The sequence below is a fragment of the Arachis ipaensis genome, chromosome B02 (assembly GCF_000816755.2).
Source record: "Arachis ipaensis cultivar K30076 chromosome B02, Araip1.1, whole genome shotgun sequence".
Lineage (NCBI taxonomy): Eukaryota > Viridiplantae > Streptophyta > Magnoliopsida > Fabales > Fabaceae > Arachis > Arachis ipaensis.
The window spans coordinates 104,103,170-104,127,998 of record NC_029786.2 but is presented as its reverse complement, the minus strand read 5'-3'; the positions used below and the strand labels follow the sequence as shown (position 1 = coordinate 104,127,998).

Here is a 24,829-nt window from a genome sequence, read left to right as displayed (position 1 = left end):
TATTAGTTAAAAATATATTTGAAGAAAAGGTTTATATTACGCCAAAATTAGCTGTTGAAAAGAAAAAAAATGGAAGTTCTTTTTCTTATTTATACGTTGGTTACGTTGCACAAGAATCATGGCTGAATAATATAATGAATAAATCAATAATATATGAAGCTTTAATTATTGCTTAATAATATGCAAAAAGTAAAAGAAGATAAAGATAAAAATCGTCACAAACAGTCTCATGCATCTTTATCTTGTATGTTTTCTTGGGCACGCGGATTTTTGTTATATTATCGTGTCTCATTAAATTGGGATCTTTAAGTAACAAAAATAAATAAAACAATGACAAAATTGGTTTAAGTTCTTGGAACTAATTTATGAACAATTATTGCTCTTGATGATTGAATTGGCTAGTTGGCTGAATATATGGGAACATTATTAGGTAAACCAATGGGCAATGGCGAAAGCTGAAACTGTTGGCTCTTATTGCGCCAAAGGTATAAGTGTATAACATATCCATAGCTTTTTTTGAAGCTAATCTAAGGACACATATACATGAAAGATGGATAAAAAAATTATATACTTATTACTAAAAATATAAATAAATAACTGTGATATGTTAAAAGCATATTAATTATTATCTCTATCAGCATAAAAAAAATTATTATATACTTAATTATTATTAAAAATATTATGTGCACATAAAAAAAATTGGATGAATAAATTATATATTAATCACGCAACTAATTTAAATTGATTACGAACAGTGGAATTAGTAATTGATTATCTTTTGTATATAAGTAATATAGTTCATCTATTACTTAAGCATTGTTTAATTTTCTAATTGATAAGCATTATTTGACTCATTAATTAATTAATTTTAGGGTCAATTTTTAAATATTTGTACTTTTTATTGCATAATTACTTAAATATACAATAGAAATATAACAAAAAGAAAATATCCTATAGAAATAATGAACAAATTAAATTATATACAAATTTTTGTTGAAGTTTATCCTAATTATATACTGTTCGTTACTTGGGGTCCACGGGTTGTCGGTAGGTGGTGACTGAGAGAGTGAGGGAGGTTCCGAGCGTGCGCGGAGCGAAGGCTGGCAACGTCAGAGGGCGGACGGAGCGGGGGGTGGCCACCTGCAAGGACACTCCGACGATCAAGTCAGAGTCCGTACTAGGGGTGGCAGAGTTAGGTAAGGATGTGACGTACGTTGGGGGGAGAGCTATCCTCCCCCTTTTATATGCTGTGCTGGGTGGGCCTAATAGGGGCCTAGCCCATTGGTTGAGGAGTAAAACTGTCATCCTCCACGTGTGCGGGTCGTCCATACTTGGAGCCGGTACTCGGGGTGCCGATCCTAAGGGTTCCGACCCGGGTGGTGGCGCATTTAGCCCGGTGAGTTGATCTCCCTCTGGGTCGGGCGTGGCTGACCGACCCGTGGGGACCGGTCGTAGCTTCTTGGGTCTGGGCGGGGCGGTGCCCCGACCCGGCGACTTCCTGGGCTGGGTTGACAGCCCGTAACAGTGCCCCCAACGCGCCAGCCTCGAGGTTTGGGGCTCATGGTTGGGCGCGTTTGCCTTTTTGCTGGAATGGTAAGCTTTCTTCCTTTCTCGGTAGCTCGTTGGTGGCGTTTTGTTTCTCGCGCGCTTGGTGGCTTCGGTTTTCGTGTTGCTTTCTTGGTTTTAGCGCCTGGGCATTAAATGCCCATCATTTCATTGATTTGAAATTTTGGGCGAAATGTCGAACGTGCCCCTGTCTTTTGGCGTTCTTCCTTGGCGGTTACTCTCTCCTTTTATTATTTTTATTTCGTAACCCCTTCTTCTCTTTACTCTTTTCCTTTTCCTTTCTCCCTTTCTTCTCACGCTGCTGCTGCTCCTTGTTCCTGTCACCGCTGCTGTTTCAAGCATTCTTGCTCCCTGTTCCAACTTTGCAAGTCCTGCTTCTCCTGGTAAGCTCTCATAGCCCCTTTCTTTTTGGTTATTTCTCCTTATCTTTTGTGCATTTGCTTCGTGTATGTTTGGGTCTTCCTTTCTTTCTAGAGGGGGTGCCACTGGTTTCGCGTTTCTGGGTTTTTCTAGATTTTGTTCATGTTTCTGGGTTTTCCTGGATTTTTGTTCATGTTTCTGGGTTTTTCTAAGTTAGTATGCCGGGGGGATAGGGAGAGGTTCATAGTTTTTCTTTCGCTTTCTCGTTTTGAGGGTTCCTGACTTTCCGTGTTGACTAAGTGGTGCCCCCGTTGTAGCTATGGACGATCGTGTCGCTTCCTCGAGTCAGGCCCAGCGCCCTTTGGCTGACTTCATCGACCATTATGCTTGGGTCTCCTCCGATGTGAAGGATACTCCTTCTAAGATGACCAAGGAGGGGCTCCAGAAGCTACGACAATCCGGGCTCTTATGTGGAGGTGGTCCCGAGGAGGCGTTTTACCAGGTCCAAGGTTGCCTCAGGTTCAACACGGTCAACAAAATCTTCATCATCATTCACATGTTCATCTCCTAGAAACAGCAGGTGTAGGTCTAGGAATACTAGGAAGCGAAGACCCTATCCCTGAACCAACATTCTCAGACATTTTGTATTTTTATCCCTAAAAATCAACAACCCAAACAACAAATTCAGATTCAGATTATCCACTAACTAAATTCAGATTCAGATTATCCACTAACTTAATTCATAACTAACACTAGTTTCAGCTACACTTACAACAATAATGTTTAAAAGATGAAAAATTTTCAGCATCATAAGACTTAATCAATAATCATCACTCCAAATGCAGTACAGCAAGCAATACATTTGTGATTCGAAATATTATACCACCCAGTTATGAGTTAACCCAAAAGTCCATTCTCATTGTCATATGAACCCCCTTTGAGGTCATCAATATGATCAAGCACAAACAAATTAAAACAATGGCAACCAGAGTCAACCACCAATACTCCAATACTCACTTTATCACACAACAGATACATTTTCATTTAAACTAACAATTCAGACTTCAGACTTTCAATTAAACTAACATAGTAAGTCAGTAACACTAACTAACAATTCAGACTTGAGAGTTTCAATTCACTAATTCAGACTTCAGAATTTCAGTAAACTAAAGACTAAACATAACTACATAATAGAAGCAGAAAACAAAAGAAAAAAAATATATAACAGAAGCACTATCCACACATTTTAACCATGATTGAAGCATGAAGCATGAAGTACATATTACAGAAGCAGGCAAGCAGCATCAGTTTTTTTTCACACATTAATTTTTTTTTCAACAGATCAAACGCAGATCAGGGCCTTAATAAATTTGCAGAATTGAATAATTGCAACCAAAATTATTAGCATTTGAATTAGTTTAACAAAATTACCTTGGAGATGGGCAGACTTTATCACTTGAAGAAGATTGGCAGTGCTTCAGTGAAGAAAAACAGAACAAGGCCGACAAGGGCAAAACAGGGGAGGGGAGGCAAACGGCGTGGTGGACTGGTGGTGGGCTCTGGCGCTGTGCGACTCTGCGTGGTGGTGGCCTGGTGGGCTCTACGAGAATGCGACTCTGCGTGGTGGTCCTTCACTGGGCTCTGCGACGCTGCGTGGGTGAGCGGTGGGGGACGAGGGATGAGGCGAGGGGAGGTGAGAAGGCGAGGGGTCCGTCTGGACTCTGGCGTCCGGCCTCTGCGTGGCGGCGCAGACAACGCCGCCGTTAGATAGTGGAGGGTGTGACAAGTGAGGCTGGCCGTAAGGGTTTGGTTGAGGGAGTCACTAGGGTTTCGAACTTTAGTTCACTCCTTCATTAGTGGGTGTGGGTTTAGGTTAGCCGCTTCTGTAGGGTGTTTTTTTTTCTGGGCCAAAACAACGCCGTTTTGGCGAAAATGGGCAACGAAATTAAACTCGCTGACTTGCTAGCAAACTCGCGAGTTTGCACGATTTTATCCGAGTCTAGCCGAGTCAACCCGAGTCTACCCAGAAACAAGTTTATGTCCGAGTCAACTCGATTCCACTACCTAAACTCGTAAACTCGTACGAGTTTACGAGTTAACTCGTGAGTTTGACAACCATGACCAGGTCTATGTCCCTGCTGGTCAGGAGCGTGTCTGCCACAAGAATCTGGCTTCTCCACGAGTTGTCGATTGGCTGTGGGTTTACGAGCCTATGTTCACGACTTTGGGGCTTCGTTTACCCTTTTCTCCCTTTGTTATGAGTTTACTGAGTCGCTGCGACGTCGCTCCGTCGCAACTTCATCCGAATAGTTGGGCCTCTATTCGGTGCTTTGAGATGGTTTGCGAGTACCTCGAACTGCCGCTTTCAGTGAACGTCTTCCTTTATCTCTTCTTGCTCACGAACCCTTCTAGCTAGGGGAAGGCTAAGAAGGGTTACATGTCTTTTAGGGCCCAACAGAGGCATAGAATCTTTGGCCTTTTTGAAGATTCTTTTCATGATTTTAAGTCTACCTTCTTCAATGTTAGACCGATTAAAGATCACCAGCCTTTTTGGCTTACGGCTGAGGGAGCTCGGCGGATCCCGACCTACTGGAGTTTTGGTGCGGGATCCGATTATCTTATTAAGGTGTCTTACGATTGGCTGAGCTCAGAAGATCGGAACATTGCTGATATACTTTTGGCCATTTTTGGCGAAAAGAACCTTAATCCTCGCATGTTGATGGGGGACCGGGAGGCCGGTCGGTCGTATGTTGGTGGGTTTTTCCTCCTTGTAGTTCTTGTGTTTTATTTTTCTACTGTTGACACCTCTCTTCCCTTTTTTGTTTGCAGTTTCTATGGCTAGTGGGAAGAAGACTTTGGCTAACCTGATGAACCTCATTAAATGGAATGAGGAAGGTGAAGGTGACTTCCCGCCTACTCCCTCGGCAAGCCAGGAGCAAGGGGATACTGAGGAAGCTAGTGGTCGGACAGGTGGGCCTGATCCGGCTCACCAAGAAAATGTTATTTCTCCCGAGGAGCTTGAGGAGGCTACTGGCGTGGAGACGGAGATCTTTGAGGATGATTTTGGTGATGATGAGTTGAGGGCCGTAGGTAACCCCAAGAAGAGGAAGAGGGATTTCGGAAAAGCCTTCTCGGTTATGGAGAAGAACTTTGATGTTGGGGGGTTTCATTGAGTCCCAGCTGCTTCCCAGTACCGAGGCGTATTTTCACGAATCCGACCTCTCTGGTCAAGCTAGGTGGATTTATCGTAGTCTCCTTCGTGCTGCTGCTATTGCCAAGAAGGTGGAGCCCGTCCTGAGTAACTATCACGCCATGGAGGTGAAGCTTCGAAACTCCCAAAAAGATTTGACAGATTTACGATTTCGGGAGGAGTCTCTGAAGACTAAGTTGGCTGATCGTGAGAAGAAGGCTGAGGAGGACGCCAAGGAGATTAACAGGCTGGTAGATCGGGATGTGGCTTTAATGAAGGACCTGAATGCCTCTCGTGGTGAGACTGCGGCCATGAAGAAGAGGGTTGAGGAATTGGAAGAGAAGCTGAAGTTGGCTGAGAGTTCGGCGGAGGTGGTTGCTCGGGAGATGGCTGCCTTGAAGAAGAGGAACAAAGATCTTGCGAAGGGAGCTCGCGATGCTGTTAAGCTGACTGAGGAAGGGATAAAGCTCCAGGTGGTAGTGCTGGCTCCCGACCTTGACCTCTCTCAGGTTGGTGCGATGAAGACTGTGGAGGGTGGGAAGATTGTTGACATCCTTTAAATCATTTGGATATTCCTGTCTTGTTTTACTTTTTGTTTGTAATACTTATCATTTTGGGCTTGCTGGTAGGCGCCCTTTAGTTGTATTTGAACACTTTTTGCTTGTGCTCGTGCTGTTTGGCATTTATCGGATTTTGTTCGGGCCGTCGTGGCCTTTGCTCTTTATTTCGCTTGGTCGGGCTGTCGTGGCTTTTTGCTTAATCCGTTTATTATGGTACTTACTACTTTGAGCCGTTTACTTTTGGTCCCTTATGGTTCCCGGGGTGATCAGTCCCGGGTTACCGTTGGGTCGACTGTTTTGTTTCTTTTCGTTGCGTTTTTATTTTGAGACTTGGGAGAGAGTGAACTTGCAAAAGATAAGCTTATCATATTGTCAGACAAGGAAATATGTAATGCATAAACAAATTCAAGCAAAAGAAGATATTCGTGTGAAACATAAAAGGAGAACGTAAAAGCGAAACATGGGGATGGGGATTGGGGTCGTGTGATCGCCCCTTCTTACGAGTAGAACCTTCTGAGGTTCGCCATGTTCCATGTCCTCGGTACCTCATTCCCATTCAACCTTTCTAGCTTATAACCCCCTTTGCCGAGGACTTCTTTTACTCTGTAAGGTCCTTCCCAGTTTGCGGCTAGCTTGCCTTCTCCTGGTGTTGGGGGTCCTATGTCGTTTCGTCGTAGGACCAGATCGCCTTCTCCCAAGTTTCTTTTCGACACTTTGCCATTGTATCTGAGGGCCACTCTCTGTTTGATTGCTGCTTCTGCTAGGTGTGCCATTTGCCTTGTCTCGTCGGCTAGGTCTTTTTTCAACTGCCTCGCTCCCCCCTCCGAGGAGCAGCCTCAGACTTGGTTCCCCGACCTCGACTGGGATGACAGCGTCGACCCCGTATGTGAGTCGGAAGGGGGTTTCTCCGGTGGATGATTGGGGGGGTGGTCCTGTATGACCATAGTACTGGGGCTAGTTCCTCTGCCCATGAGCCTTTCTTTCCCTCGAGTCGCTTTTTTAGCCCCTTTAGAATAACTTTGTTGGCTGCTTCGACTTGGCCGTTGGTTTGAGGGTGTTCGACTGAGGAGAACTTTTGCTTAATCCCTAGTCCTTCTAAGAACCCTTTGAACTTCTTGTCGGTGAATTGGGTCCTGTTGTCCGATATGACGGTTTTCGGTATCCCGAACCTTGTGACCACTTGTTTCCACATGAACTTTTGGCAGTTCGCTGCGGATATGCTGGCTAGTGGTTCTGCTTCTACCCACTTGGTGTAATAATCTATGGCCACTATTAAGTACTTCACCTGCCCGGGTCTTGGTGGGAATGGTCCTAGGAGGTCGACTCCCCATTGGGCGAAAGGTCGGGGGGCCATCATTATATTGAGCTCCTCGAGAGGTGCTTTGTGGAAGTTGGCATTCTCCTGGCACTTTTTACATTTCTTCACGAATTTCTGGGCATCTGACATCATTGTGGGCCAGTAGTATCCCGCCCTGATGATTTTTCTTGCTAGAGATCTTCCCCCGATGTGGTGACCACAACACCCTTCGTGTACCTCCCTTAGGACGTAGTCCGTCTGGTCGGGGCATAAGCACTTTAGTAGTGGTTGGTGGAGCCCTCGCTTGTATAGCTGCCCCTGTATGATTGTGTATTTTGGAGCTTCCTTTTTGACAAACTCCGCCTCTTTTTGGTTGGGAGGTGCTTCTGCGTGCTCCAGATATCGGGAGATAGGGTCCATCCATGAGGGCGGGTTTGGTGCTTGAGCCATGCACATGATGATCGCAGGTTCCGTTGCTAGCCCTTGGATCAGAGATCTGTTCCCCGTGTTGGGTTTGGTGCTTGCGAGCTTGGAGAGGAGGTCGGCTCGGGCGTTCCTTTCCCTGGGAACGTGCTGGATTGTGACTTCTTCGAAGCTTTTGCATAGTTCTCTTACTTTTTCCAAGTATTTTTGTAGCAGTGCGTCCCTGGCTTGGTAGCTGCCGTTTACCTGGGAAGTGACGATTTGGGAGTCGCTGCTCACTTCTACTCTTGATGCTCCGACCTCTTTGGCCAGCATTAACCCTCCAATCAAAGCTTCATACTCGGCTTGGTTGTTTGAGACCGGAAATTCGAACTTGATGGATTGTTCATATGCTACTCCTACCGAGTTTTCGAGGATGATCCCGGCCCCTCCGAACGTTTGGTTGGATGCTCCGTCAACGTGGAGCCTCCACCGTGTGCTCGGTACGTCGGGGGCTTCTCCTGTGACTTCAACGAGAAAGTCTGCCATGGCTTGGGCTTTGATTGCTTGCCTTAGTTCATACCGCAAGTCATATTGGGATAGTTCCACTGCCCATGCCATCATTCTTCCCGCCAGGTCGGGTTTTTGGAGGACTTGTCGGATGGCTTGGTCGGTTCTCAGGATGATTGTGTGCCCTTGGAAGTATTGTTTTAGTCTTCTTGATGAAACCAATAGGGCGTAGGCTAGCTTTTCCAACTTGGTATATCTCGTCTCTGCCCCTTGAAGTGTTTTGCTGATGAAGTATATTGGGCGCTGGGTTTTGTCCTCCTCCCTAACTAGGACTGCTGCCATTGCTTGTATGGTCACGGCCAAGTACAGGTACAAGGGCTCGCCTTCTCTGGGTTTGCTGAGCACAGGGGGTTCTGAGAGTATCCTCTTGAAATGGTTGAATGCCTCTTCGCACTCCTGGGTCCATTCAAAGGTGATTCCTTTCTTCATCAAGTTGAAGAATGGAATGGCCCTTTCAGCCGAGGCTCCGAGATACCGGGATAGAGCCGTGAGCTTCCCGGTGAGCCGTTGTACATCTTTGATGCTCCCGGGGCTCGTCATTTTGAGGACGGCTTCGCACTTGTCCGGGTTGGCTTCTACTCCTCTCTAGGTTATCATGAATCCCAGGAATTTGCCTGCTTCCATGGCGAATGCGCATTTGAGTGGGTTAAGTCGCATTTTGAATTTCCTTAATGCCCAAAAGACGGCCTGGAGGTCGTTTATCAGATTGCTTGGTTCTGCTGTTTTTACCAGGATATCGTCGACATACACTTCTACCGTTCTGCCGATGAGGTCATGGAAGACTCTGCTCATCAGCCTTTGGTAGGTGGCCCTGTGTTTTTTAGCCCAAAGGGCATTACCTTGTAGTAGTAGGTGCCTCCTGGTGTTATGAAAGTTGTCTTGTCTTCGTCAGGTTGGTGCATCGGGATTTGGTTGTAGCCGGAGTAGGCGTCCATGAAACTGAGATATCGGTACCCCGCTGCCGAGTCTACTAGGGTGTCAATGTTGGGGAGGGGAAAGGAGTCTTTTGGACATGCTTTGTTCAAGTCGGAGTAGCCTACGCACATTCTCCGTTTCCCACTGGCTTTCTTGACTAGGACAACATTGGACAGCCATGTTGAGTATTCGAGTTCCTTGATGAACCCTGCTTCCAGCAGCCCTGCTGTTTGCTTAGCGACTTCTTCCGCCCTTTCCTGCGACATCTTCCTTCGCCGCTGGGCTACCGGTTTGGCTTCTGACTTTATGGCTAGTCGGTGGGACATGACCTCGGGATCTAACCCTGGCATGTCTGATGGGGTCCACGCAAAAAGGTCGCTGTTTGCTCTCATGACCTCTATGAGAGGACCCTTGAGTTCATGGGGTAGGTTTCTGTTAATGAAGGTGAATTGTTCTACCGACTTCCTTATCTGGAATTTTTCCATGTCCCCTTCTGGTTCAGGTCTTGGTTTGTCCTCCACCCTGGCGTCCAGATCTGCTAGGAACACGCCAGCTGCCTTTTTGGATTCTTTCCTTAAGGAGAGACTGGCGCTGTTGCAGGCGACTGCCGTTTCTAGGTCTCCCCTTACGGAACCAACCGATCCCTTGTCCGTTATGAACTTCATTGTTAGGTACTTGGTTCATATTACAGATGAGAATTCGTTGATGGTTTTCCTTCCTAGGATGATGTTATAGGCGGTGGAGTCTCTAAGGACTACGAAGTCTGCCATAACCGATTTCCTAGCGTCGCCAGTTCCTAGGCTGATCGGGAGAGAGATCGTTCCGTCGGGTCTTATGTAGTTATCACCAAGTCCCATGACTCCGTGTTGATGGCTTTTGAGGTCGGATTCCTTGAGCCCCATTGCGTCGAACACATTTCTGAATAGGATATTCGAGTCGGCTCTTGTGTCGACGAGGATGCGTCTGACCAGCCCTGTCCCGACCATCGCTGTGACTTCCATGGGAGGATTTTCAGGGAGGTCCTTGAACCATATGTCTTCTGGACCAAATGATATTGTCGGGAGTCTCTTGCTGGTGGTGGGGCTATCCGTCGAGATGGAGAGCACCCGGGAGTCCTTTCTTGTTGCTGACTTAGATTTGGGGGGACTGTCTAGTCCGACCACAATATTAACCACGAAAGTTGGGGGATTACTGGCATCCCCTGTGGGTTCTTGTCTAGGTTTGACTGCCCGGTTTCGGTCTTCCTCGGAGCGCTCTCTCTCTCGTCTCCTCGGTTCCCTGATAAGTCGGGAGAATTCGCTCAGTTTCCCTTTTCTGATGGCCTGTTCCAAGGCATCCTTGAGGTCGAAGCAGTCTTGTGTTTTGTGACCAAACCCTTTGTGGTAATCGCAGTAAAGGCTCTTGTTGCCTCCCGTTCTCTCCTTCAGGGGTCTGAGTCTGGATAGGATTCTCTTGTCTGCGATTTGCTGGTAGACTTCCACTATGGGTGCCGTAAGTGGCGTGTAGTTCGTGAACCTTCCTACCCGTGGCTGCTTGGGTAGCTTGTTTAGGATGCCATCTCTGGGGGCTTCCTTATATCGCTCGAGTTGATGTGTCTGCCGTGCTGGCGGGTTGGCGGGCTGCCGTTTATTGGCTGCCACAACCTGGCTGACCTCCTCGTCATTGATGTACTCTTTGGCTATGCTCTGGATTTCCTGCATGGTCCATACAGGCTTGGTTGTTAGGTGTTTCCTAAAGTCTTCATTCAGCAGGCCATTTGTTAGGCATAGGCTAGCGACTGAGTCCGTGAGGTCGTCAATTTCTAGACATTCATCGTTAAACCTATCCAAGAATTTTCTGGTCGGCTCACCGGGTTTTTGGGTAACCCCTAACAAGTTAATCGGGTGCTTTGCTTTGGCTATGCACGTCGTGAACTGCGCTAGGAACTTCTGGGATATGTCTGCGAAGGTCGTGATGGATCCCTGCGGGAGGGTGTTGAACCATCGGATCGCCGGGCCGGCTAGTGTTACGGGAAACGCCCGGCACCTGACTGCGTCGCCTACTCCTTCCAGATTCATTCTTTCTTCAAAAGTTGTGACGTGTTCCTGGGGGTCCTTGGTCCCATCATATCTCATGTCCGTTGGCTTGTCGAAGTTTCTCGGGAGCCGGACTTTGAGAATTGAGGGGTGAAAAGGGGTTGCCCCCATGACGATGGGGTTTTCTTGTCTCCGGGTCTCCTCTTTCTGGGACCCCCAACGGCTTTCCGACTTGCTTCGGGTGGTTCTGGAGGTCGCTTGTGTGTGTGTCTCTTCGTGCCTTGTTAGGCTTCTTCCTTGGCTATCGCGTGCACGAGAGGGAGAAGAGTGGGTGCGGGCATGGGACTGGCTAGCGCCGCCGTGTGAGCGGCTGGCGTTCCCCTGGGATTGGTCCCTTGCCGCCAACTCCTGCTCAAGGTTCTGAACTCTGTGTCTAAGCTCCTGCATGATCTTGGCGCTGTCGGCTCCTGTTCTCCCAAAAGGGCGGCGTCTCTCAGGGGTCTGGGTATACATTTGGTTGGGATGGACGGATGGCCTCGGGTGCTCGGCATCACAGGCCGTTGAGCTCGCTCTGCTCAAACAGGCTCCGCCTCCTTCGCGGAGCTCCTCCGAGGTGATGTGTCGCTCCATGTTCGCATCGGGATCCCCACAGACAGCGCCAATGTTCGTTACCTGGGGTCCACGGGTTGTCGGTAGGTGATGATTGAGAGAGTGAGGGAGGTCCCGAGCGGGCGCAAAGCGAAGGCTGGCAACGTCGGAGGGCGGACGGAGCGGGGGGTGACCACCTGCAAGGACACTCCGACGATCAAGTCAGAGTCTGTACTAGGGGTGGCAGAGTTAGGTAAGGATGTGACATATGTTGGGGAGAGAGCTGTCCTCCCCTTTTATATGCTGTGCTGGGTGGGCCTAATAGGGGCCTAGCCCATTGGTTGAGGAGTAAAGCTGTCATCCTCCACGTGTGCGGGTCGTCCATACTTGGAGCCGGTACTCGGGGTGCCGATCCTAAGGGTTCCGACCCGGGTGGTGGCGCGTTTAGCGCGGTGAGTTGATCTCCCTCTAGGTCGGGCGTGGCTGACCGACCTGTGGAGACCGGTCGTAGCTTCTTGGGTCTGGACGGGGCGGTGACTCGACCCGGCGACTTCCTGGGCTGGGTTGACAGCCCGTAACATATACACTCAAAAAAAATTTTGTTAACTAAAATAAATCATAATTATCCGCAAGCAACTTCACTATTACTATATTAGAATCATGTTTTATTGTTTTTAGGAGGGTTACATCTATATAATTAGATCAAGAACTATATTAGACTTTTTCTAATTGAGAATTTAGATTGCATTAGTTTGACTTTTTCATGGTGATATTAGAAATGGATAACTAATAACTAATTAATAATTAAAAAATAATAACATATTAGATATGGATAACTAATTAATAATCAAATAGGGTATACCTAATAACTACCATTGAATTTCTGTTGATTTTGGTAACTAATAACAAGGTTCATAACTTTACCATACTATAAAACTTTTTTTTTCTTCCTTTTTGTTTTTGGTTTTGTTTTTTGTGAGGAGAGGGGTTTTATATAGCATATGTATGTAAAACCTCAGATTATTGAAACCTTGTTGAAAAACCTTAATTTTATGTTTTTCTTCCTTTTTTTTAAAAAAAAAATATTATTATGTTAGATAGGGTTTGATTGTTTGTTAATAATCTCAATTATTATTGAAGCTTGTTAGAAAGTTTTTATTAATTAAGAGATGAAGTTCTGCAAAACATACCAAAAGTACATGCAAGGGCAAGAGGAGAAGCTACCTGGACTTGAATTCAAAAATCACAAAAAGATTATGAAGAAATGTAGAAGTGGAGGTTGTTATTCTCCTATCATGATGAACCATAATAATAATAATAATAATAATGCCACCAAAAGTTGCCCTATTCAATGCCCAGGTGATAATGATCTTCATAATGTTTTTCTCTTCATTCAATTTACTTTTCTTTTTCATATTGTAAGGTTTATATATAATTTTTTTTTTGTTAATTACTCCTTTGGTTTTTTAGCAAAGAGTTTGAAATTTCATAATATTTGTCCCTTTTTAATACCAAATAAAGTGAGATCAATGAATTTTTTAAATTCCCTACAATACAATATGTTTGAAACGAAGGGAAGAGAGCAAGTTCAGTTGTTAAGGAATCAACTGAAAATCAAAGGGTTTAGTTCATGTATGTAGAACCTTTAATTAATTATAGATTGAGTTTTTGTAATAACTATTAACAAAATGTAGAACATTTAAAGGTACATGTTCTAAACTTCTAGTTTTCAAGAAAAACTTTATATTTTTATTTAAATTTTTGTTTAGGAAAACTCTTTTATTCTATTAAAATTCAACGTTTGGTTGGTTCAAGTGGTTTGATGTTTGGTAATTTATTAGCCCTCAATTTCCTCATAAATAAAATCTTGACTTCAACATTGTCCAAAAAAGAAAAAAAAAAGCACGCACAAAAAACAAAAGAAAGAAAAGGAAATAGTGTCAAAACTCAAAAGAATTTTACTCATAGGGTGACATTTATTGATTCTTAGATGGAGATATATATATGATATGCGAGTCTTAGTTATATATATCTATGCAAGAATTATTTGTCATTTTCTTTCGTATTTTTTCAAAATAATTTTTTTCCTTTATTTGTACCTACTTAGATAGCCATTTAAAGGGGGAAAAAAAAGTAATAAATAATCCTCCAAAATTTATATTTCAAATCAATTAATTTCTAAAAAAAATATTAATAAAGTTCTCCACGATAACAAATGTGGATATATTACCTCTAAATTAGTTCCTATCATTAGTATAAAAGATGTTAATGTAACGTAACTTATCTACGTATATTATTGTAAAAGACTTTATTAATATATTTTTTTGTCAAAAACTAATTTATCCAAAGTATAAATTTTTAAGAATTTATTTGTCAATTTATTTAAAAAAAAAAAAGAAATTTATTGAATAGCTACTTAAACTACTCCAATTACATTTGTATATGCTAACATAGCATAATGAATGAATTATTTTCAGTTTGTGATGGAACTTTCTTCCCTTCTCTGCTGAATGAAGTATCAGAAGTAGTAGGGTGCTTCAACAAGCGTGCACAACATTTGCTAGAGTTACACCTCTCTTCAAATTCTGGCTTCAAGAAGTACCTTCTTTGCTTGACAAGATCCAATCATAACACTATCATTCAACAAGGCAAAGATCTTGTCACTTATGCACTCATCAATGCTGTCGCTATCCGAAAAATATTAAAGAAATATGATAAGGTTTGTCTTTACATAACATTTTAATTAGCTTCTTATATATAGTTGAAATATACTAAACTACCAAAGGATTTCTAAATAATTAAAGCATGAAATTATTAGTGTTCCTTATATCATTTAATTATTAGGGTAGTACTATATATATATGAGTGCAGATACATGATTCAAAGCAAGGGCAATTATTCAAGTCACAAGTGCAGGCTATGCACAAGGAAATTCTTCAGAGTCCATGGCTTATTGAGGTTATGGCCTTATACATCAACACTAACACTAAAGACCCTACATCTTCTTTGTTTGATGGATGCTGCCTTACTTTTAAGGATGGAAAACCATCACTCACTTGTGAAATCTTTAAACCCTACAAAGTTGATATTGACTTGACTTGTTCTATATGCTTAGTAAGATACTTAACTTGCCTATGAATTCATCATTTTTCGCAAATAATGCAACATATCTATGTTAGGTGTATATCAAAATCAGTCACTAATATAAAATACATTGAAATACAAAATACATATAAAAACAAGTTAAATTATACATATATATATGGTGACGGATTAATAGTTCATTTTTGGTATGCATACGGCACGTGGCATTTTTGATAATCCAATAATATTATTGTATATTAGCTGTTATCAAAATTAACCATTAGTATAAAATACTATTGAAAGTGAATTAAACGATAAATGACATAAATATATAGTGGTTGATTTTAGTGTATAAATATCATTTTTTTGTATTGTATACTTCTTCCATTCAAAAATAATTGTCGCATTGGTAAAGGGTATATTGAAAAATTAATGTATGTGACTATTAATTATATTCCATTATACAGGATACAGTGTTTGATCCTGTGGCGTTGACTTGTGGCCATGTTTTCTGTTACACATGTGCTTGCTCAGCTGCATCAGTAACCATTGTTGATGGACTTAAGGCAGCAGATCCTAAACAAAAGTGTCCTCTATGCCGCGAGGTATTTTTTAGTTGATGAAATTTTACGTATAGTTGTTTTCATGTGAAATTAATAGTTAAAATTTTTTAGATAATTTGACATATTTAATTATATTGTCATCTAATGATTCTCAACGGTTAATTTTATATGAAAACATCTGCATGTGAATTTTCACTTTTTAGTTTCTTGAATAGAAGTCTCTCGAATTTAAATTTTAAAAACGAAAAATGTTTGCGCCGGTAACTTTTGTGATTTTTTGTTTTGATGATTGTAGAAAGGAGTTCATGAAGGTGCTGTGCACTTGGAAGAACTAAATATTTTGTTAGGCCAAAGGTATGATACCATTTAAGTATTTGATAATTTTAAGATTGATAAGATGTAAAATTTGCATGCCTTAAATATTTTTTTTCACAGGTGCAAGGAATATTGGGAGGAAAGACTTAGAATGGAGAGGGTAGAAAGGGTTAGGCAGGCCAAGGAGCACTGGGAATCTGTCTGTAGGACAGCCATGGGAATCTAATCTGAATTTGATACTATTTGGATTGTGATTTATTTTGGTTTTATCTTCATAAAAAGAAAATATTGTGAACCGTTAAGTTTGATATGTTTAATTAAACATGTTTGACTAAACCATCTTAAGATTCACAATATCATCTTCACATAAAGATGTCTTCGTGAGAGTAACCACTTTATTTTTAATGGGACACAGTGTACATACATATAAATTAAAGGAAATATACAACGAATTAATTCCTATAAAAAAATATTTTTATGAATATATATGATAAATGTCATTTTAAGAACAAAAATTTGTGTACCAAAACTTTCACAATTTTCCATTAGATAATAGATAATCAAAGTAATTCTCTAAATGCCTTTTTGGATTTAATTATAAGAGTGCCTCAACTAACACTCAAGAAGGTAATAATCAAGATTTAATGTTGTAATAAAAATGCTCAGCTAGAAAGATGTATTCAAAGCTTTCTAATGTTACATAATTAAACAAAATACAAAGGATCAATTCATTATTCATTACAACATTATTATTGTAGCATCAAAAATTAGGACCTATCATAGCTGCATTTGGCATACTATACTGGCACTACTTAGGCCAAATGCAATTGAATTAGGATACCAATTTACAAGCATTCTTCCTGCTTCAATTCTCTAAAATAATGCATCACAAGGATGAATGAAGCAGAAAAATCTTAATTGATCTCATTCTTGCCCTTCCATTTCCCTCTCTCTATATCTATATTGATGAGATGCATTTAAAGGGTTTGTTATAGTCCACTAGAACGGTTGGCATATTCTTGAACTAATGCTCCAAAGAGTGATGGCCTCTGAATCAAATTGGAGGGTGTGTCAAATTCTTTAGCAAGCCCTGTTAAGGTGGGGAAAAAAAATGCACAAAACTTAGCTCACAAATTTCACCACATTGAGAAATTGAGAAAAATGATAGAAATAGCAAGTGAATGTCATATTCATACATACCTGCATCTACAACTAGGACTCTATCACAGTCCATGACAGTTGGTATTCTATGAGCAATGCTGATTATGGTGCGTGCCGCGAAGTCCTCTCTGATGATCTTCTGGATAACAGCATCTGTTTGAGAATCAACAGATGCTGTTGCTTCATCCATGAACAGAAGCCTGCTTTGCTTAAGCATCACCCTCCCTAAACAAAGCAACTGCCTCTGTCCAACACTCCAGTTATCTCCATTATCAACCACTATAAGTTTTAAAAAAATAAAAACAACATTGCCAATGTTTGTTAAGAAGAAAATGGAATGGAAGTGATATTCAAGCAACATAAAGGAAAATAATGAATGACATTCTTGTGTTACCTAAAGATTCAAGCTTCTCAGGCTTAGAAGCCACTGCTTCTTTTAGTTGACAACGGTCTAAACTCTATAGCAAGAAAAAAAAATTGTTATTAGACATTATTGGTGTAAAGCATAAACCTCTAATCTCATCACTAACAAAAAAAAAACGAGGGACAAACTGATTCCTCGCCATTCAAAAAGAGTGACAAATTAGTCTTTTTGTACATGTACGACAGGACTAATATGTTCACTTCTTTTGAATGACGAGAGATAAACTTGTTCCGCAAAACACCAACTTGTTCAATGAGGGACAAATTTGTCACTTTCAAATTTTTAGTGAATATTTTAGCTCCCATGTTAATATTTAGTGAAGAGGTTACACATTTTCTCTTTTCTAATCTTAAACTCTTAGGAAATATGGTTTATGATATTTGAATTTCAATACAAAATAATTCTATAGGCCCTACAAAAATAGCATGGAAAAATGAATATCTACCTTCCAAATCTCTTCATCTGTGTATTGTCCAGTTGGATCAATGTTACTTCTGACTGTGCCTTCAAAAAGAACAGGCTCCTGAGGGATGATACCAAACCTTGATCTAAGATCATGAAGCCCTAATGCTGATATGTCAATGCCATCAATGATTATTTTCCCTCCTGTAGGTTCCACCAGCCTAAAGAACACTTGAATCAAAGTTGATTTTCCACTCCCAGTTCTACCAACCACACCAATCTTTTCTCCTCCACTAATGCTTAAAGTTATGCCTTTAAGAACCAAAGGAGTGTTTGGTCTATATCTCACCTGTTTGTACAAAATTTCAAGTTATTAATCATAAGATTATTATTATCATCAATTGTTACATAGACAAATAGTCATTAATTTGTTTTCCAAGCAGCTATGAGTTAAATTTCTATGCTCTCTCATTGTAACACTCTTTTACACTGAGATCTATTTAGGTAAGTTAACTATTTTGTCTGTATAGTTCTACGTATGTCGCACAAATACAAATACAAGTATTGAATACGATACGTTTTTATGAAAGAATTAGTCACAAAGTTAAAAAGCTTTAAAGAATTAGACTACAACAAATTTGGCTTTCATACAAATATCACAACACCAAACTTTACCCCTTTTCTTTATCAGAAAATGTAGCATTAGTTGCATTACTCAATCTATTAACTAGAATGTAAACTTATGATTTCATCAGAGGGTTCTAGATTACCTGCAAGTCTTTGATATCAACATTTCCTTGACCAGGCCAATTCGAAGGAGGCAACCGATCCTTAATGTTCCATGTTGCTTCTGAAGGAATGTTTGTGAACTGCTTTATCCTCTCAACAGATACCATTTTGTTCTCTATGAAACAGCTCATGTATATTGCCCAAAACAACACCGAGTTCAAGGACAATCCATATGAAAGAGACAAACCAACATTTTCTGCACCAAGTGTAACAACCTTAGTCAGTTTATTAATTATCTCAAGAGTTTTTTTCACTGAAACATAAAGTATCTTAGTCAGTTTATTAATTATTTCAAGAATTTTTTTTACTGAAACATATTATAATTTTCAGGAGCTACTTGTATTTTGTATATATCACTACTTGGTACATTATTGAATGTGTATATATGTAATGTTTGCAAATTATCTGAGACACAAATACAAAGACAGTGGAACAACAAAGGTGAGGAAGACAAAAGTTTGAAATTTATATGCTTCAAACAAGGGGAGTGTCATAGTAGAACCCCATTTCTTGTGCTCTGTGCAACAAAGTGGAACCCTTTTACTGTTTCATACTAATTTTTTCACTTGGTAATTTTGATTTATGTGGAGGACATTATTTTAAACCAAGGGAAAGGAATATTACCAAACCTTGTCCCATTCCCAACTAAACCAAATCCACTCAATTCAACTTTATAAAAAAATATCCAAACATAATGATACAATGACATAAATTATCTTTTCACTTCCTCTCTTCAAGGAAAAAAAAAAGAGTTTATCATTAAGATAAAACCAAGCACTTAAAAATAATTATTGACTATTGCTAATTTTCTTCCCACTTCTTTGTACCAATACAACTAAAAGGACAGAAACATAGAAACACAGAATGTATCAAGTTTGCATATGCATATTGTAAGATTTGTGGAATCATGAGAAGGCGAAAATTGTAAAAGTACTCTTAAAAAGTATAGTCAGACTAGTTTACCTGGCTTTATGACACTGCTTGGTAACATGATCATGAACATAGCAGATATGCAAAAAACTAAGCTTCCAAGCAACTCTAACCGGAAGCCTAACCATGCATTGGAGCTAAAGTTATGGAAATCCATTCTCAGATTAGCATTCACCCTGTTAACATTTTCGTCACAAAACTCTTTCTGTTTTTCGAATGCTCGAATCGTCATGACCCCAGATATGCTTTCAGAGAAATGATGAATCACTGGTGCCTTTGTAATCGAATCAAGGCGAGTTAATTCGCGAGATGTAGATAGGAAATAACCCTGAAAGATCCAGCAAGAAGAAAGAAACACAAGAATTGTTAGTGTTAGATCAAGCTCTAACCATTTAAGTGGAACAGAACAAAAAAAAATACTGCTAAAATTGTTCCATCCATTACAAGCACTAAGTGCCTAGCATCTTAAAGAATTGTTGAATCTTAAAAGGGTGACACACTGACACTGATCAAATAAGGCCAATAGTTTACATGAGATATATTTAGTCGTGAACAAATAAAATTCTAAAGGTGCAATGGATTTCGTGTGTCAAGAAAGTGAGTAAGCACAATCATTCATCTTTTCCAGCTGCTTTGGTTTTGGACATTGCATTGTCAAAATAAGAAACAAAATGCAATTGGTTCTGAGTCATGCTCATGCTTTAAATATCTCAAATCTAAATCTATCAGAATTATTCAAGAAACACATTTAGTAAAATAATCATATTTATATTCGTACCCGATACCAGATGTTCAGCCAAAGAAGAGGAAGTAGCAAGAAGACTGTTGGCCAAGAATTTTGACATGTGATGATGAAGATGCTGATCACTGTAATGTACATTGCCACAACAAATTGGAGGAACAAGGGGATAAAGATATCAACATTGGTCTGATCAGTGGATGCCTGTACAAGGTTAAAAAATAAATAAATAAAACTCATTAGAAGTATGCACTGGAAACATGACAGAAATGTAGAAATGTATATCAGTATAGAACATTTATTTGGTTTAATGTTTAACAAAGTATATTTGAGCCTTCAGATTCTTACTCTACTAAGAATTCTTCCGGATGGAGTAGTGTCGAAGAAAGACATGGGAGCATGCAAGATGCTATGAAGAATTTGTGAGAAGAAAATCTGTGCTGTCCTTAGTCCCAAGATTGTGACAGAGTAGGACCTTAGCACTATCAGAACAATCGAAACTGCTACAATAATTCCATAAACAGAGATGAAATTAGAGGCATCAAAGAATTCAGCACGCTCGGCCGAGGTTTCATATGCCAGCCAATAATCACTTGCCATCATGGATGCTTGCCACACCACAGAGAGAAAAATTACTCCAATAATTCCCCACCAACCAAAAGCCTCAGTGCAGTAGAGTTTATAGATATGTAAGCTAACTTTCCCAGTTTCCCTCTCCTCTTCTTTGATGAGTTTAGAACCTTCCTTCTTAGAATTTGGTGCATCATGAGAATTGCTTTCACCATTGGCCTCTCTGTGATTGGAAACACCCTTTGGAGATTTCAATGGTTTGTTCGAACTTTCGCCAGGATTGGCAGCGCCTTGTTCGACTAGCTCCATGGAGGTCTCATGTGCAGCTACCAAAGCGCCAAAATCTAGTCCAGAATCAAGTAGATCATTGTACTTTCCTGATTGGACTATGGTACCATCCCTCATCACCTTTTATTCAAAGCAAATATGTGTATTAGAATCACTAAGTTACATAAAATACTGAATGAGCAGTACTCCCTCCAGTTCAAAATTACAGTCAATTTCGAAATATAGTACATTCATGACATAAATTGTATCTAAATATGTTGAATTTTTAGTGCCAAATTTCTAAAGATACTTACCATTATAAGATCTACATTGTGTAAGAAGTCCACTTGATGAGTTACAAGAATTATGGTCTTGCCTTTTAGAACTCCTCTCACACATTCCTGCATAAAAGGGAAACCAAAACACTCCATTATGAATTGATCTCAACACATTTAAATTTGTAACTAAAAAAACTGATTCTTTTTCTTTTCTTTCTGAAAAATCAGTTCTTAACAAAACAATTCACAAAATTAACTGTCTCCAGTGAATAACTTATGATAAGAACAACTACCTTAAATATTTCAGAGCCAGTATGTGCATCAACAGCACTGAAGACATCATCAAGAAGATAAATATCAGAGTCTTGATACACGGCCCTGGCGAGTTGTATGCGCTGCTTCTGGCCACCACTCAGGTTGATGCCACGCTCTCCGATTTCTGTTTGATCCCCATGGTCCATCATTTCCAAGTCTTTCTCCAAGCAACAAACCTTGATGACTTCATTGTACTTCTGTCTGTCCATTGGTAAACCAAAGAGAATGTTTTCTTCAATGGTACCATTTTGAATCCAAGCTGTTTGTGCAACATATGCAACACTCCCACAAACTTTAACCTGTCACCAAAATATACAGTCAGAAATGAACATCATGGAACAAAACCTTTTTTGTTATAGTTCTCAACTTCTCATTGCTTAACCAAAGACTTAGATATATACCTTTCCAGAAACTCTGTGCATCTCACCAAGAATTGATGCAAGGAGAGAAGATTTTCCAGACCCTACAGTCCCAACAATAGCTGTGAGTTCTCCCTTGTTGATCTCCAAATTGATGTTCTTCAAGTCTTGCTCTTTGGCATCATCATCCCAGCTAAATGTTCCATCTCTAACCACCACAGCAATGTTTCCGCTGCACCCTTCGTCTCTTTCGACCGAATCTTCTGCCAATTCCCTACTAGACATGTACCTATCCAACCTTCCAAGTGACACCATTGCCTGTGAAAGCGAAATCATGGATTGTGGAAAGGTCCTTAGAGGCTCCTGCAGGATCTTAAACACAGTTGTAGTGGTGAAAACCGTGCCTGCATCGAGTGGAACTCCAAGAAGAATAGCTGTGCCAAATGTGAGTGTTGATATAACTAAAGGAGTGCTCCACAACACAATGATGTTGCCACAAATTGAGTACAAGAACTTTGAAAGCCACCCGAACTCCGAGCCACGGAATTTCAAGATCCTATCATTGAAATGCTCTTCCCAGGCCTGGAACTTGATCACACGCATGTAATTAAGCATCTCATTGACAGCCTTCATACGCGAATCACGATTCATCATGGCCTTAAACTGGTATTGCTTGTTGTTTCTAGTGGTTATCACAATGAAAATCAGAACAAGAAGAAGTCCAAGCAGGGCAGTGACCACTGAAGCACCTAAACAGTTGTAGAGCAAGAACAGGCCTATGCCAACTTGGAATGGCATCATCCACACGGCGTGCAGCTGAAGCATCATATCAGAGAGTTGCTGAGTGTCCACAGCCATGTAATTCACAATTGGACCAACACCATGGTCTTGCCTTGCTGAGCAAGTTAGCCTCAGTCCCTTTTTGTAAAGAGAAGTGATGAGGGTGCATCTTATAAGCATTCCAAGCTTCTGAGAGTTGAAATTGAAATGATGAGTGGTTAAAACTTCCACGAATTTCGAACAGAGGAGAATCAAAACAAGGTAGTAGCCTTCATATATAGAGCTTCCTTTCCCGGATGTGTAATCAACAAAGCTTTGTATGAGAACTGGCCCTACAAACATGACACAGAGTCTCACAACAGCAAGGAAAGCAGTGAATAGTATCTCTTTCCAGAAACAACGGAGCAATGCAGTCCTAACTGGATGCTTCGATCTCTCATGCGATTTAGGCCATTTCGATTCGAATATTACTGACATCCTCTCAGCTCTATGCTGAGGAGAAAGTGATGGAATTTCATCAATCTTAAGTGGTGACTTATACCCTTTATTCAATAAAGGGTTGATCCAAATCCAAAAGGCCTTGGATACAATAGAAGCCGAAGCGAAACCAGTGACATTCGATATGGTCTCAGATTCTTTGATTTCATCATTAATAGGAACTTGTGAGTCTTCACTGGACTTAATCCCAGTTGACCCTTTGATCCCAACACAAAGAAGAAAAAGTGATATAGGGAGGGAAATAAAAGAAACTATGTCATCCACCATGAAAGTGTCAACATCTAAAGTGGAGAAACGTATAACCCCGGAAGCTGTAAACAAAGAAACAACAATGAAACTTGCAATCCAATAGATTCTAAGTGACACAGGATGATTAACAGCTTCAAATCTCTTCTCATGGATGATCAAGATTGCAAGCACAATTTGTGTTATTGCCTGAACCAACCAAAACACTCCATCAAGTACCTTCCATGGAGCCTGAATTATAGAACTGCTGAACACCAAGATGGAAGCAACAATGAAAAGTGCAGCCAAAACAGATGTTGCAATGAGAGTTAGCTTGAACCATAAGGTTGTTATTTTGGTGAAACTTCTGTTGTTTCTGATAAGGGGCTTGTTGAGCTCATTGTTATGGTGGTTATTGTGGCCGTTGGAAGTGATGCTGCTGCTGTTGTTGTTGTTGCCATTTGAAAAGAACCTTTGGTAAAGCTTTATTATGGCAAACACAGAGAAGGTGAACAAGAGAAGAACATCAACAGCAGAAAACAAAGCTCTCTGAGGACATGGTGAAAGGAACACAAATCTCAACCATTGAGGTGGACTTGAGAGTGATGATGATGCTGAAGAACATGAAAGGGAAGTGATCCAAGCAGAGGACATGTTTTTTTTTCTATATTTTTTCCTTTTGCAGCTCTATTGCAATGAAATTGAGTTTGTTAATTGTTATATATAACTCAAAACTTCACAAACCTCCCTCTTCTTTTTTCTTCTCTGCAAAAAATCATCAAACAGTTGATGAACATGGTTACAAAAAAAATAAACAAAAATTACTGAATTGATACAAATGGATACTTTTTGAGATGAATATGAAAGAAAAGACAACATTACAAGGAACCAAAAGCAGAAAATGATCAAAACAAGTGCTTTTATTCACTGTTTTCTTTTGTCTGACATGCTAGCATGCATAAACAAGTTTACCTTTTGAATACTAAAACTACAGAGTTTCTATTACATGATCACAACCCAGAAAAGCTAAAGCTCCAAAAATTGAAGCCAGAACAAGAAAAACAAGGTGGTCCTGAGCAACAAGATAACCGTGCTCTTGACACAACTTGAGTGTGTCTGTTTCCCTTGTTTTCCTCTGTCAGAAGCGTTACTTGTTTAAAACACTTTTAAAGTTTAAACTTTCTTTGTGTTTAAAATAATGTTGAATTTTAAAATAATTAAAAGGAAAAGTATTTTGGTTTGGTTTGATTTGATGTTTTCTTTCACAAAGAACAAGGCGGCAAAGTCTACCACAAATTCTTTCTGTATCTTGTAGGAAGAATTTCGATGCCTATGAAATATTGATATTTCAATAGTTTTATTTTTTTTTTTATCAAAGATAGGAGACTCGTACCCGCAACTTCTTAATTGAGTATGAAGAGTCTATGCTATTTGAGTTATAACTCATTGGCATAAAATATTTATAATTATTGAAATATATAAATTAAAATTAACAGTTAAAATTATTGAAATATTAATATTTTAAAAATATTTTAAAATATTTTTATTTTTTATTTATTTAAAATATGGGAATACTAAATAAATTTTTTTATTTGGTATTATATGGGAATACTAAATAAATTTTTATTTGGGAATATTAAATAAATTTTTTATTTTTGAATTATATA

The 24,829-nt window shown here is 40.3% G+C and overlaps 4 protein-coding genes across 5 annotated transcripts; 1 reads left to right on the top strand and 3 right to left on the bottom strand.

Annotated features, from left to right (window-relative positions):
• Positions 6,479-8,485, bottom strand: LOC107627944. Its single transcript, XM_016330752.1, has one exon. It carries the CDS (start codon positions 8,483-8,485, stop codon positions 6,479-6,481), a length of 2,007 nt encoding a protein of 668 aa, XP_016186238.1.
• LOC107627943 lies at positions 9,541-11,505 on the bottom strand. The gene has a single exon (XM_016330751.1). It carries the CDS (start codon positions 11,503-11,505, stop codon positions 9,541-9,543), a length of 1,965 nt encoding a protein of 654 aa, XP_016186237.1.
• On the top strand, positions 12,380-16,448 carry LOC107628581 (probable E3 ubiquitin-protein ligase BAH1-like 1). 2 transcript variants are annotated; one of them, XM_021116473.1, is made up of 6 exons: positions 12,380-12,822; positions 13,941-14,182; positions 14,335-14,421; positions 15,015-15,152; positions 15,406-15,464; positions 15,546-16,448. In XM_021116473.1, exons 1-6 carry the CDS (start codon positions 12,633-12,635, stop codon positions 15,649-15,651), a joined length of 822 nt encoding a protein of 273 aa, XP_020972132.1. In that variant the 5' UTR covers positions 12,380-12,632; the 3' UTR covers positions 15,652-16,448. The 2 variants fall into 2 exon arrangements, with proteins under 2 accessions (XP_020972132.1, XP_016186694.1); XM_016331208.2 differs by having other exon boundaries at positions 14,335-14,577.
• LOC107626139 (ABC transporter C family member 4) lies at positions 16,092-24,360 on the bottom strand. Its single transcript, XM_016328934.2, has 12 exons — positions 24,135-24,360; positions 21,702-23,927; positions 21,279-21,599; positions 21,022-21,108; positions 20,219-20,848; positions 19,910-20,074; positions 19,165-19,459; positions 18,183-18,397; positions 17,456-17,761; positions 16,981-17,044; positions 16,626-16,865; positions 16,092-16,515 (listed from the first exon to the last, which is right to left on the bottom strand). The coding sequence occupies exons 2-12, from the start codon at positions 23,814-23,816 to the stop codon at positions 16,415-16,417; spliced, it is 4,539 nt and encodes a 1,512-aa protein (XP_016184420.1). The 5' UTR covers positions 23,817-23,927; positions 24,135-24,360; the 3' UTR covers positions 16,092-16,414.